At 46.9% G+C, this 14,475-nt stretch overlaps 1 protein-coding gene across 1 annotated transcript in view; it reads left to right on the top strand.

The window, feature by feature from the left end:
• The window catches only part of CCNI (cyclin I), a 34,290-nt gene that overhangs the window by 15,808 nt on the left and 4,007 nt on the right, over positions 1-14,475 (top strand). The window contains exons 2-3 of the mRNA XM_074867080.1: positions 969-1,125; positions 10,893-11,027. Coding sequence (XP_074723181.1) covers positions 1,012-1,125; positions 10,893-11,027 — 249 coding nt within the window. The 5' untranslated portion in view covers positions 969-1,011. The remainder of the gene's footprint in view (positions 1-968; positions 1,126-10,892; positions 11,028-14,475) is intronic.

Raw genomic sequence — 14,475 nt, 5'->3', positions numbered from 1 at the left:
GTTTTGCTTTAAATTGCATGATATTTATAATCGCTTCTGCCAGTGGAAGCAGGTGTTTCTGAATACAGTAGGCCTTGCAGAAATTTTCTCTGTCACTTACGTGGCCTGTAGTCAATTCATGCTTTGCAAAGGCTGTCATTGGGTTCGCCGCTTTTTTCCTCCTTTAAAACACATTTACTAAATCTCTAAACTTAGAGATGTGCCCTCAAGTTTTGTGGGTCTAACGTATTTTCAGAGTGATTAGACCTGAGAGGAACCTTCCTGAACTCCCTGGTACATTTGCATTGCACATGTAACAGGTCACAGCTTCTGTGAGAAGCTACAAACCATACTGTGCAGAGAGGGAAAACATTGATCTTTTTGTCAGGCTTCAGCTTGTAAATCATTTAAATTCTCAAACAAGCGTTCCTCTGTTTTGCACAGAACTTCCTGTTGCTGCTGAGAGTACTGGGCTAAGGCTGGCACAAACCAGACTCCGATGTTGGGATATTTGAAAAACATTTGAATGTCAGTCTTAATTTCCCTTGAAGTCACAGGTAGACTGGTTTTAACTTCAGCAAGCTTTGGGCCAGGGCAACCAACTTACTGAAACCCCCTTTATATTTGCCGTACAGTTCCTCCCTCTTCTCAAGTATTTTTCCCAAAACACCCCTACGTTCTAGTGCTGCTGAAGAGGGAGAGGTCTTACCTGATTGCCAGCCTAACAGAGAGGCAGAAAACCTCCAAGTGGCAGGACTCTCCAGCCCACATAGGTGTTGGAGACCTGTGGACGATTTTGGCCCAGCTTCATCTGAATCTGAGCTGACTGGTTTGGGTTTCCTCGCGTAGGTTTGGCAAGGACCCGATCACTGTCTGTTACAGATGAGCCTGTTCTTTCTTGCAGCTTTAGTCACCTTTGTGTTTTCTTTTGCTCAGTTTACCGGACAGGGACGGCTCAGTATTTCACCAGGCTGTCTTTGGTTTTGCAGGTAGCTGTATCCAGCTGGGTGGCAGGTGGATCCAAGGGTTACCATGAAGTTTTCAGGACCCCTGGAGAGCCAGAGGTTGTCTCTCCTTCTGGAGACGGCAATCTCTAGGGAAGCTCAAATGTGGAAAGCACATGTGCCGAAAATTCAGCCCAATCAGGTAATGTCTCTTCTTCACATCATTCATCTTAGTAAAGGCATGAGAGTATCCTCTGGTGTATTTTGATGTGAACAACTGAAGCTGTTGCATGAGAAGTTACTTTCTGCTTGAGACCTGGGAAATTAGCCTCTGAAATAAGTGATTACTTTTTTATTTGAGGGACATACCTGCAGTCAGGGCCACAGAACACACTGTACAGCATACACTGTTAGAACTTTGCTGTTGCTTGTGAAAGCATGTATGTATATTGTCTTAATTAAATTAATTTTACAAATTGTGTGGATAATTAGTGCACATTTCTAGTGGGCACCAACTCTGCAACAGTTCTTAAAAGCAGCTTCATTTTCTTGGACTGAGTTCACTAATAACAGCATTGAAATGCCAGTTGCTTTCCACTCTCACATGAACTGTCACCGCTAGCTTAGCTCAGGCCTCTCCCTGAAACAGCATATTCACAGCGAAAGCCTGACTTTGCCACCTTTTCCCATGCTGAGCCAGATTCTTCCCTGGTTCTGCAGGGTAGGCTGTAGCTGTATCAGCTGAAGCCAGATGAAGATGTGCCATGGTCAGGCACTGTCTACTTCAGGAAGAACCCCACTGACTGCAATAGGACTATTTATGGAGCAGGGTGCAAGCTTGTGTCAGGGGAAGCAGAGCCAGGCACTGGCCTGTTCCAGTGAGGAATGTTCTCATAGGACTGGAGGAAAATTCAGGGTGGAAGGGACCCCAGGGGGTCTGTAGTCCAACCTCCTGCTCAAGTTTTGCAGCAGGGCCAGCTGGGAGGTTGGTCCAGGTCACTCACAGCCTTACCCAGCCTGAATTGCGTTTGTGCTCCTTGTGGAGGAGGCGCCTGTCTAGTACGCACACTCAAAAATGCCTGTGAACTCCACCAAGTTTTGTTTAAAACAAAATGTGAAATGTGAGGACAGTTGTAGAGTTTCTGGTATTTTGTCTCTGGGTTGGGCAGAAATAACCACAATAATGGGCTTAGATTCAGTCTTGCTGTTCTGCGTTCATATAAAATGTTCACACAAGTATGTCAGCTGTTGTCAAAGCTAATCAGTGTGGTGTTTTGTTTCTTCTCTCTGGTGAACAAGAAACTGCTGTTGCTGTGGGGTTAAACCACAACAAGGAACAAAGACCTTTTTAAGGGGCACAGTATTAGTTTTGTTAATCCACATTTAGGTTTCCAAATAAGTGACCTGGTTGTCAGAGGTGTTGAGTATATTGTAGCTGTGGCATTCTTTGGGCATGTACAATTTAAGACCCTGGTTTATGGTAAACCAGCCTGTTATTCCATGCTGGCAGTATTCCTGAGTTTAGTGATTATAATGTAGGGAGATAGGATTACAGTATAACAAGATAGGTTGGGGACTCAAGAGAGTGTAACCAAACCAGATTCTTGCGTGAAGATTTCACAGGGACAAGGCGCTTGCGTTTTTGCCTTGGTGAAGTCAATTTTGGTGGCTCAGAAACCACCATCTGCATTAGACAGTCTTCCTAGCAATCCCTGCCTTGCAGGATTGTGTTGTCACCCTTTGAAGATGAGGTTCCCCACCTGTGCCACCTTCGAGTTGCGGCTGCAGCAGAAGGACTAACCTCAGCGCTGTCTGTGGTGAAGAGCAGTTGTCCTGCTGCCAGGGACCTTGAGGGGGTCTTAATGTCACTGCAGTTGAAGTTTGCAGCACCTTGAGAAGCGTTGTCCTCAGTGGTAAATACTCAGGGAAGTTAATGGGGCTTTTGGCGGTCTGCCGAGTGTGAAACTGGGGAGGCAGCTCTGTTGCCTGCTGTGAAAAGTCGAAGTAGGATTGAGTATGGAGACAGCCTGATGGCTAAAGCCAGCGTAAAGTTTGTGCTCAATAGCAGAGTCTCAGGTCTGGCCTGGACGAATACCAGGCTTGTTCTTTTAGTGTGCAATTATGTTATGATGATGAAGGATCTCTTCCCCTGGCTCCTCCCCTGTGCTTTGACAGTGTTGCTGAGGTCCATGCTTAGGAGTGTTTCCTGGCCCTCTCCGCTTGTCCCCTAGGATTTCTACTCCGGAATTTCCACCCCCAAAACTGTTGTCTTTGTAACCTTTTTATTCTCCTACGTGTCAGTTCAGACATTGACTTTATCAGCTAGAATGCCATACTATTAAATGTTTTCTAGCAGTAAATAATCATTAAATTGGATTGAAATCTTTGTGCACGTATGTGTAAAATGTACGAAGGTCAGATTTAAAAAGAGAACATAAACACAGCTGTCTGCTTGCTCTGGGGAAATCCTGACTTGCAACGCCACGGTGCAGCTGAAAACCCTGTATCTGTAGTCACGTATTTCTCTCTATTCCTACAGTTTGTGACACCCAACTTTTCAAACTGTCACGTTCCTCCACTTCTGCAGTGTTCATTTTGGCAATGTTGCAGTCACGGACGTTCAGTGTGAATTACCCTATTTTCTGTAATATCTGGAAGATGGTCATATTCCGTAACATCTACCGCCTTCTGAAAACAGCTGCAGTAGCCTAAAACCTCACTTGTGTGAAATGGTTGTTTATTTCCCATGACAGTCAGGAAATCGGCATCCTTCTGTGTATCAGACCTGGCACCTCAAAACCTGTGTAACTTTCCATTCCTTGCTACAAACAAAGGTAGACTGACTACAGAACGGGTTTTAATGAAGTCATCTGGTTTGCAAATGAGAAAATGTGAGTGCGTCTACAAAAATCTAATGATCAGATTGGAGGTAGACCATAACTATTTTTCAGGAGTAAACTTTCAGTTTTGGCTCTTTAGGAGACATTTTTGATTCTAATGTTTAAAAGCGGAACAAATTCAGTTTCTAAATATGTGTCAGAGTTGAGATCTTTGAAAGGAAGAAAGAAACTCGTAATTGCTACATTTTTAGTACAGGATGCAGAATCTGTCGGGGACTTTGGTCCTGGTAATTTAATGTATATGATTTTTCTGTTTCGTTTTTACTTTTTGTCTGAAAACTCCCATTTCCTACTGACATAATTCTTTTAGTTTCCCTCCTTTAAATGTAGGCCACTGGCTCTGGGTATTTACAACATCTCAAAGCCAGATCTCACAAGGGCTTTTCAGCCTGAAAAAATAGGTGGGCTCAGTCTGGAACCCTCCTAGTGCTTTTGAGTGTATTTGGTCTTTTTCTTTTTTTCTTTTTTCTCTTTTTTTTTTTTCCCCCCCCTCCCCTTGGGTTATACAATATGCAGATGACATTCAGAAGTTTTCATGTGATTAAGGCTTGAGAAATCAAGCAGTAAAGACTGGTCAGAGGTTGATTTTTGCACGTTACCAAGTAACTTTGCAGCAGAGAGGTGTGTAAGCCAAGGTACATTTTTATAGAAACAGAATATCACTTCTATCATTTCTCCTTTCTTGCCTGTTCTGGCCCTTTCTTTCTGTCTTCTCATTTGTTCTCTGTACCTCTTGAAGAATCAGGAGACCTCAGTTTATTTCCAGTTTTTCCACTGTCTCACCACATGTGACCTTGGGTCAATCTTTTAACCTTCTGGTGCCTGTTTTATCCTGCGGGAGAATCAGAGACCTACTTACCAGTTTTGTAAAACACTGAGGTTAATGCATCCAGCTCTTCTGGTGTGCTGAGCAGTAATCTCTCTGCCCAGTGTTTGTGCATGTTACGGTGCAGATGGCAGAGGCTGTGCTGCTTGAGCTCTTTGCTGCACCACCAAACCATAGGCAAAACGCCACTTCTGAAAGGTATCAGGAGAGCACCTCTAATTCCCAACTGCTACAAGTGAGAAGCAACCCAGTGGGTGTCAGCTGGGGGTCGCTCTGGCATAAAACAAGCCATCATGAGACCCGAGGAGGGACCGATTTGGCTGTGATGTCGACAGCTGCTCTTTTCAGAAGGCTCCCAGTCCTGATAGAGGTCACCTGCTTGCTCCCCAAGGAGCCCACAGCGGGACTGGGCAGACACAAATAGGGGAAAGAGCAAAACATCTCTGCCTGGGACAGCAGACATTAAAGAAAAAAAATTACCAGGTAAGGTGTTTTTCCTAGATTAGGCAGCAATAAAATTGAGTCATGTTTGAGTTCACAGATAATATTTTTTTTAGACTGCATTTTCCAAAAGCCTCAAGGTATTGTTAGAGGTGATTTATACTGTGGTCGCACTCTGGAGCCTGGGTTAGCGCCTCAGGCCTTCCTATCTCAGGCAGCGAGCATGCAGTGGGCCCCGTGGCAGTGTTGCCGGGTCAGGGACGGTAACAAGGCAATTCGGCTGTTGGTCAGTGGGAAGCACAACAGCAGCTTTGTGTGCCTCTCACCATCACTGAGGCCTCACAGGCAGCTTTCTGGCAGAATGCCTAAGAAATGGCGTTTGGGGCACTGATTTGGAAATCGGACAAATAAGATATTAACCATTGCAGATGCTGGAGGCCTCCGGTCTGTGTGTTTTGTATGGGGCACTGTGTTCCCTCCCTTGGGCAGAATTACTGACCTCTGCAGTTGCTCACTTCAGAGTGGTAAAATAACAGACACGGTGAGCGTGGTGCTGCCATTATTCCGTATAGTCACCTGTGGTCCCAGTGTGTTGACTGGCCTCGTGTCGTGTTATTTAAAATACCTGTCAGGAATCCTTCACAGAAGCTTCCTGTTTGCTGAGAGCAGGTTCATCGACAAGAGCAAGTGACAGACAAGATATTTCTTGATAAGGAATCAAGCAATCAGTAGCAGGAAGCAGGTCAATGCAATGTACCCCTGCTTTATACAAGGAAGAGAGAGAAGGTGACATCCCTCTGCTTCCCCATTTGTGTCCCAAACGCATTCCGTTAGCTCCGTAGTTCCTTCAAGGTGGCTTATTTGTGTTCATGCTGAAACAAACCTGATGGGTTTACACATGCTGTTGTGCACTGAAATAGGTGGGAATTAGCATCATGTCTTCCGCTTGGAAAAGAAGGTACAGGTCTGTTGCTCACACGTGGGTTTGGAATAGCTTGGATAGGTTTGCACATCCGGTGGGCCCATTGTGTTCCTCAAGTATCCCATTTCAAGCTGATACTTGCAGGGCTCCTCATGGGCACCATCCTGTCTGTTGCTCCCACTGGCCTCCTGAGGGACAGGGGTGTTTGTGTGCTCCTGAGGTGGAAGACAGGAAAAGAGCTGTGGAAACCTCTTCTGTTACTTTATGGAGGTGCCAAGCAGGACTAAGCAGGATGGAGAGGGAGGAGTGGCTGAGCTTGCGCTCTGCAGGAGCTTTTACACGTCACTGTCGGTCCCAGGCACAAGGTAGACGAAGAGATAGCTGTGAGCAAACGTCTGTGAGTGTGCAGGGCAGTTCATAAAAGTTACTCTGAAGCAGAGCAGAAGCAGCACCGTGTCCCTTCACACTCAGTAAAACTCTGTCGGGCCCTTTTGCGAGGGTCCTGCCTGTGCTCCGTGGGTGTTTCCTGCGTAGCAAACCAGTTCTGAAATCCCTCATGCTTCATGCAGCTGCCTGCTGGCTTCCTGCTGCGGGCGAGCCAAGTGGCGCCTCCTGCCAGTGTCTGCACGGGCGCCAGTCCAGAGAAAAGCTCTCAGGCACCTGCGTGGGCTCAGTCTGCGATGGCTGGTGTGGGAGGGGGGGCAGGTAACATGGGCTCCCCGCAGCAGCAGGGGGTCCTGGGCACCCGCAGCAGCATGCAGGGAGTCAGGCTGCGGCTCAGTCAGGCGCCTGGGCCCAGTGGCAACACACAGCTGCTAACCTTTGGTGCGGGACAGGCAACCAGATCGGTAGGTCAGGCCTTGCTCTGATCTGGCCTCCCCTTGAAAAAAATAGAGGGGGGAAAAGCTCCAGCCGGAGGAGGTGGATTGTCCTTCAGTCCTGAGGACGGTTGTTAGGTCTGTCTCAGAGCAACCTCCCGCTGCTGTGTGAAAACAGAATCTGCTGTTGCTGGGCTTGGGTTAATTTTCCCTAATTAAAGCTGTCATACTAGGCTAGTGCGCTCTTCCACCCCGGGGGTTAAGTTCTGCAAGGGTGGATTTGTGGCGACAAAACAAAAGAGCTGGCCACACACAGAGGCAGTGAGTGGCAGAAGGCAATGCGGTCTATGCGAAAGTACCTCCACACCAAAGGGGAACTTCTGCTTTCCAGCCCACAGGGACTTTTTTTACTTTCAGCCACTGTAGTGTCTCATTTTTGCTTTTAATTTTATGTAACTAAGGAATAGCAACCTCACTGCTTAATTAATTTTACTGCGCTGCATTTCTCACTTGTGTTACTAAGATGACATAGGTACGCCTTCGAGGGAGAGGAGTAAAGGCCAATACATTTGTGTCGGAAGCTCCTTGCCCTGCTTGGAAGTAGCAGCAGGGTTCATGGGTGCGGTGGGACCCGTTCTCATTCCTGCTGCCCGCCTCTTAAAATGAGCCGTAACAAACTTTCTTAGTGCTGATGGAAGGAGGTTTAAATTCACCTGGTTTTTCCGGGTGAAGGAATTCTCCCCCTGCCCTTGTGCTCCGTTATTTGCAGCTAGAGGGTGGAGTAGACAAACCTTTTGTAGGACTGATGTTATTGCAGAGAAGAGCTGGAGATCCACCTCCTTTCCTTTGCTTCCCCAGTTAGTTCTTCAGAAGCCAGACTGCACTGTGAAGCCTTGCTTCTGCTGTGCATATACTTAGACCTCGCTTTGCAGTTGTCCCTTCGTGTTATAGGAGCATGGTGCTCTGAGTGGGGGCTGGCTTTTGTTTGTTCTAATAACTTGCTTAGATACACTGTTGTGTTTCAGTGGTTTAGATTAAACACTGTTTCTTTTTCACATGGAAAGGACAGTTGTTACCACGGTCTGAGTGTGCAGTTGCTGTCTTTATGTTAGGGCCTGGCCATTTAAAGCTAACTCCTGAGGCTGAAATGTTGCCTTTTGGCCTCAGACTGCCCATGAAGGGTGAGAAGCTGTAAGGACAGATCTTGGGAGGACTGAAGACTGAGAGGCAGGATGGAAAGACAATCTTACCTTTCCCACCCATGCTGTTTTTAGGAGAAGGCCTAACCTTTTGTTTCGGCAGGCACAGGGAAAACAGCACTGAGCCAGGACAGACACTGCCAGGAGCCATTGAAGCTGAGGCCCATTTCTGCTGGGATCTAGCATGAATGGGATTTGCCAGGAATGGAAGGGGATGGGGAAAATCCCTCCATGCCACTGGGGCACGGCCCTGCCTCCCCAGAGAGGAGCACAACAGATGCTGTTTTCGCTCCCTCCTCCAGAGCAGCCATGGCACCACAGCGGGGATCGCAGGAGAGACAGAGGCTGCTGCCCCACTGATGCAGCCCTGATGAGGCAGCTGCCTCCTTGCTGGCCAAGGGCCCACGCCTCTTCCTGCTGGCTTCACCATAAAGCTGCTGCGGCAGGACCAGGATGGTGACCTAAGAGTCAGAGGCAGGTTTTTAAAGTCAAGTTTATTTTGTCTGGTGGAGTGGTTTCAGGTTGGCTTTTAGCAGGTACACACAGAGCTTACCTGCTGGATTCACCTAGATACTGCACTTCCAAAATAATCCTTTAAGCTGTTTGAAACCTTTTAAGTCCGTAATATCCTCCAAGCCTGGCTGTGGTTACGAGCCCTTTTGTATGGCTTTGTCTCCTTCCATCTAAAAACAGGCGCAATAAAGCAATAAGGAACTTCACCTTAACTATCACTCCTCCCTTTTCTGCCCGTTTCAGGTTCAGCTGAGCAGGTCTGGCTTTGCTACAGAAGTATGCTCTGTAAGGACAGCCAGTGTTTCACATAGTGGCACTCTTTTCTCCCCAGATACATTCTAGATCCCTATCCTGCTGTCCAAAAGATGTTTTTAGTGGAGCATTTAATAAAACTTGCTGTGTGGTGCATTCATTATACTCTCAGTACACATCAAACTAGCATTTCTGGAAAGAGTGCAACGTGTTGCAGGCAGTGAGTGTCCTGCCTCTTGTGGGGCTCGGATTTCACCCTTATTGCAATAACCATTTTAGAAAGAATCATTATTTCTTGGAATTGAGAAAACTAATTTTTTCTTCTCTCCTGAAAAATGGTTAGTGTTTTTAAAAACCCACACTACAGTCAAGTGGCATCCAGAGGTGCCAGCTGAGACCAGAGGCCCGCCTGGATCAGACACAGTCCTGCTGACGCTGTTGCACCTTCAGGAGAGGAAAGGAGGAAGGACTTTGTTCTCCTTGGGGGAGCACCTGTTAGAGCACTGAAGGCAGGTGTTGCAGGCAGAGGTAGTATGGCTTTATTAGCCCAGCTAGTACAGCTGGAAGAAATGGCACAACCCTGGGTCTTCAGAGTAGATCCCTGCTCCAGCAGCACTCTGACTACTGTACTTTTTTTAAGGGAAGGGCATGGCCACAGTTTGGCGGGACATGTGTCTGTGTGCCCTCGATTACAGAGCCCAGAATTCAACCCCAGGGCTCAAGCCCTGCCACCTTCCCCACCCCTCCTGTCCCACTCGGTAGGGAAGGTGGAGCTCAGCACCAGTGAGGAAGTTAAGCACAGAGTAAAGATGTCACACTGCAAGTAACACCGAAAGGTGTGAAGCTGCTGTCCTGGTGGAGGTTCTGGTGTAATTACAGTTCTGCCTACAACGCTCTGCTTTCACATATGTTCCCAACTCCAAGGCAGGACAGGCAGTAGATCTGTAACAAAGCACATTACTGTCTAAGGCAGGCGGTAGGTACTTGGGTGATAGATGTAGCCTGAAGAATTTATTTTGCACCAATGTTGGGTACTTTCATTTTCTAAAATTCTGCTACTTCCCTCCCCACCCTGTTATTGCGGGAGAACAGCTAAACCCAGCCCAGCAGTGCTGTTTGTTTGTGCAAGCCCTTAGCTTTCTTTTCCATGGCAACTGGTCAGCCAGCATTTCATTTGGTTTCTTTCTCTTAAACCATCTCAGCAGTAGCCAAAAGAGCACAAGGACCACGAGCGTAGCAGAAGAAAGCAGTTCGGTTTCACTTCTCAGTTCTGGATACATCCTTGCTAATCACCCGAATAATCCCCGTTGAAGTGAGACCAGACATTTACCTGGTTGAGTTGAAAGGCTCTAGAAAAGCTGTAAGTACTTCTGAAGAACATCAGAGAGAAAGATTTTAGATCAGTGACTGATCTGTATGTGTGATTGAAATTCAGATGGACAGTGGTGACTTGGGAAAAAAAAAATTTAAAAAAAACCCCCTAAACGCAAACTTTTTTTGGTGAAATGGTACCTGCTTTACTACAGTTCAGAGTTAACTACTGCTAAAAGATCTTCTGTAAACTGTTTGGAATTTTCTTTTTTTAACGTATACTGAGCTAAAAAATATGCCCATAATTTGAAGGAAAAATAAACCTTTCCTCTCAAAACACCTACTCAGTCCCTCCCCTCTTCTGTTTGTCAGGAGCTGTGCACCCGCCTGGCTCTGAGAGCATGTCTGGTTTTTTCAAGCTGGGCATTTCTCTGTGTCTACATGGTTCTAAGGAGGTTAAAAAAAAATACAGTCTTAGAACTAAGCTGGAGCATACCCTGTCAGTACTGAAGAAACTACAAGACATCCCTCCTCTTTTCCCCACTGTACAGTGAAATTTGAGTGATGTTTCAGGTTGCTGTAAGGGAAGTTGTCTTTTCCAAGGCAGATTTCTTGGGATGGGGTAAGTAACTGTAAGAATGAAGCGGTGATTCAGGCTGGCTCAGGGCCCCCCTCTCCAAAGGAGGCTTTGTTTCCATGCTGAGTAACTCCTGCGGAGATAAAATGTTTGGTCTTTTCTGACTTGCTCAGCCTGTGTGTAAGAATAGTTTGTTTTTCTCTCCAACAGGATGTAGCCATTTCTCCAAAGCAGAGGGATGAGGTCATTCAGTGGCTGGCCAAGCTCAAATACCAGTTCCACCTTTATCCAGAAACGCTCGCCCTGGCCATCAGCCTTTTGGACAGGTTTTTAGCTGCAGTAAAGGTAAATATTTGCAGATCCACAAACTGAAATAATTTGTACTCAGCTCTTTCTGTGTACAGTCCTACTAGTGTGGCTGTACGGAAATGCTTACTTCCCCCCTTGGCTCTCACGCCTCTTCCTTCTCACATGTGGTTAGGATGGCACCTGCACTACTCCAGGAGCTTAACTTGGGGGTGGGGAACTGGCAGCACACACTGCCACCCGGAATTTTCAGAGGTAGATTTTTTCTGTAGTCATTTTTCACCCAGTGAAAGTAGCCATTGCTTTAACAAGAACCTGCAGTTGTCAGGGAACTGACCCCATGCTTATACGTGCCAAGAATATTTTCCCTCTTTCCTCTGTTCTGCCTATTTCTTTCATGTAATGCAGCTCATTATTTTAATTGTATATTAACCAAAAAGAAGCATCCTTCCTCTTCAGCTACCTGCTCGCTCTTAACCTGGTTTGAACGTTGAATTTGCCTCAGCAGAGTACTTGTTCCTTTAAGCAAACAGAAAAAGAGGCTGCATAGAGGTTATGCTTCAAATAAAGAGAGAACAGTCTCTACCTTAACCTAAATTGACTCACAAAGCTAAAGGAAATGCCTACTAGCCCACAGTTAGAAACTCAGACCCACTGACCTCTGACAAAGTCAAGGAAAGTCCCTGCTCACCTCTTAATTTCTCTGGTGTTTTAACTGCATTTAATTTCATTTGTACCACCTAGAACCGCCAGGAGCACCTGCTAGCAGTGAACTAGCTGGAGGAAACATAAATGTTTGAGGACAGGTTTGGGCCTGGCAAGTGTCCTAGTGCCGGGAAATGAAAAAAAAAAAGGGGGGGGGGGTGGGGGGAAGCCAGAGGGGATTGCTTTCTGGGGGAGTAGTTCACTACTAACCTGCTCTGTAGCCAGTCTGACAGCTTAAGTCAGACAGATGTTGAGGGGAGGGGGAGGAAAGCAAGTGTGGGGACAGGCCAAAGCGACAGCCTGTCCACTCCTGCTGCACTGAACACAATGGAGAACATATATGCCCATTTGGTTTTAAGGCTGTTAAGCCGTAGGAACTGTTTAAAACAAACAAGTTAAAAATCAGCATTTGGGCGGCCTGAAACCAGGATCTGCTGCTCTTCTGTCCCTGCAAGTCTGCCACGGAAAGAAGTTAGTGCTGTGCTTGGGCTGTGTTTTGCACCCGCGCTGCTGACTGAACAAACTGTGGGTCAGCCTGAAATCCCTAGCCTTGAGTTGTGAAGTCAGGCTTTGGGTAGCCTTATCTCTTACCATATTTGCTCAGTTGCATTCTGTGCTCAGCAAATCTGCAGTCTCATCTGCACGTGCATCTAATCTCACCACCAGCACTGTTAGGTAAGCAGTATCGCTTAGGCGATATAAGCAGAAGAATGGATTCTCAGCCCGCACACTTACATCTCAATGTGACTTAGTTTAGTAGAATGCAAGTGACATCATCCGTTAACCTACTCTTTAAATATTAATAAAGTATTGATAATGTTTTAATTACAAGCCATGGAAGTTTTTTTTTTTTTAAGGAGATCTTAAAGCAGCTGATTTACTGAAATGGGAAATACATTTAAAGATCTCAACAGCTAATGCCCTCGAGTGCAGTTTTTCTTTCAGTAATTAGCAGCAGCCAAGGAGTCTGCAAAGAAAGTATGAGAACATGAGTCAGGAGTCCACAGCGTGCTTCAGGCAGCGAGCAGGAATGTGGAAAGGTGTTTTGTCTGGGTGAGCATTGTTCAAACAGCTCAGGGCTTTGTGCTCCCTCCCCCAGTTACCCTCTCTCATAAAGCCATCATTCCTCTGGTGCAGCTTAACTCCTGTTTTTTTTACCAGGCGCTACCGTGTGGGATTTTATTATTAAGACAACTCGTCCCTTCCCTTCACCGTGAACACGCTGTGAATTTGCTCAGACTGGCTGCCCCCACGGCTGTTACCCCAGCTGCTGCGGAGGCCCAGCCAGCAGCGTGGCGCGTGACTCGGGGCACAGCGCTTGTTAACCCTCAACAGAGCCAGTCTCGGCAGCACTTGCCCATGGGCGAGGAGCCGGCAAGGCCAGGAGAAGCTCCTGTAGGACACCAGGATGGGGGACTGGGTTTTAACACGCTTTGGCAAAAGACACAGTTGTCCCCTCCAGGTCAGTCTTTAGAGGGGAAGGCACTTGGGAAGAAGAGAGGAGACACAATTATGCTTAAAAATAACAGGGAGAATAAGCATCCCTGATGGTAGGAACCTGCTCTAGACACCTGCTGTTCCCTGAACACAAGGTGTCCTCCTTGGCTGTACGTTATTTTGCACTAACTTGACAGTTTTCTTTGAACCTGCCTGCATGGTCAAGCACGAGTGCCAGTCTTGCCCTAAGGGAATTTATTCGCTTTGCTTTCAGTGACCTCTGGATGCCCAAGCAGACATGTGCATGCACACCCTTGCCCCCAGGTGTGGATTCTATACACGTATTTAAGTTGAAGTTTAAATGGCAGTAGAAAGCCAGAGCTCTAGGCATAGCATGGCCCTTTTTAAGTAACTGAGGCCGAATGTAGGTAAAGATTTTCCATTTGGACACAATCCTGTGTTCTTCTCTGGTTGCTTTCTGGAAACAGTGTTCCAGATTTCATGACAGCTCATTGCATGAGTGTAACATGTAGCATCTCACCCTTCAACCACCCCGCAGCTCTGTTGCATCTGCTAACATTTACCTAGCGAGAATAAATCATGGCAGCAGTTCAGGTTGTAAGCAGATTTTCACATTCGGGGCAGGATTTTCACTTACCTTTGCTTTCAGCATCTCCTAACGCGGACAGAAGTTGGAGGTGGGGGCATGGCGCAGCAGCTGCCCGCTCACTGGGCTATGACAAGGTCTAGAACTGCACCTCTGCGTTTCCCCCAGCCACTATGGCGCAGGTGGACACATCCTGCGGTTTTTATGCTTACGTTGGAAGCACAGTCCTTTGTCAGTCACATTGAGAGAGATGGCTAAGCAAAAACTCCAGCAGGTGCGCCATGTTCAGACCACGTGCTTAGTCTGATCCATCACAGGGACTGTCCAAATACGGACAGCCCATGCAGCCTGCTTCCCTCCTCACCCCCCACAACCAAGGCCCACAAAGGGAGTTTTTGATGCACAGGAAAATTCACCCTTTCCCCTCACAGTTTCTCTTACCTTGCCTAAAACAAAACTGTAGAAGGGACCAGCTCTCCTTGGATAATCCCTGGGCCACAGTTTTGAGAACTGCAGCATGAAATTACGGGTGGTGATTTTTATGGGTGTTTTATACCTCCCTAGGCAAGGACAGCATTTTAAAATTCTCTTCTTTTCCTTCCTGTTCTGTGTCTGACCCCAAGCAGCACTAACAGCAGAGCTCTGCTGAAGCGGGTGGAGTGGCAGTGGGTTTTTGCCAGGTGACAACCTGGCCCTTCTGATTTTCTCCTTCCTATTCCTACTGCACTGCCTAAAAAC

The sequence above is a fragment of the Strix uralensis genome, chromosome 4 (genome assembly GCF_047716275.1).
Source record: "Strix uralensis isolate ZFMK-TIS-50842 chromosome 4, bStrUra1, whole genome shotgun sequence".
NCBI lineage: Eukaryota > Metazoa > Chordata > Aves > Strigiformes > Strigidae > Strix > Strix uralensis.
This window is presented reverse-complemented; position numbering and strand designations above follow the sequence as displayed.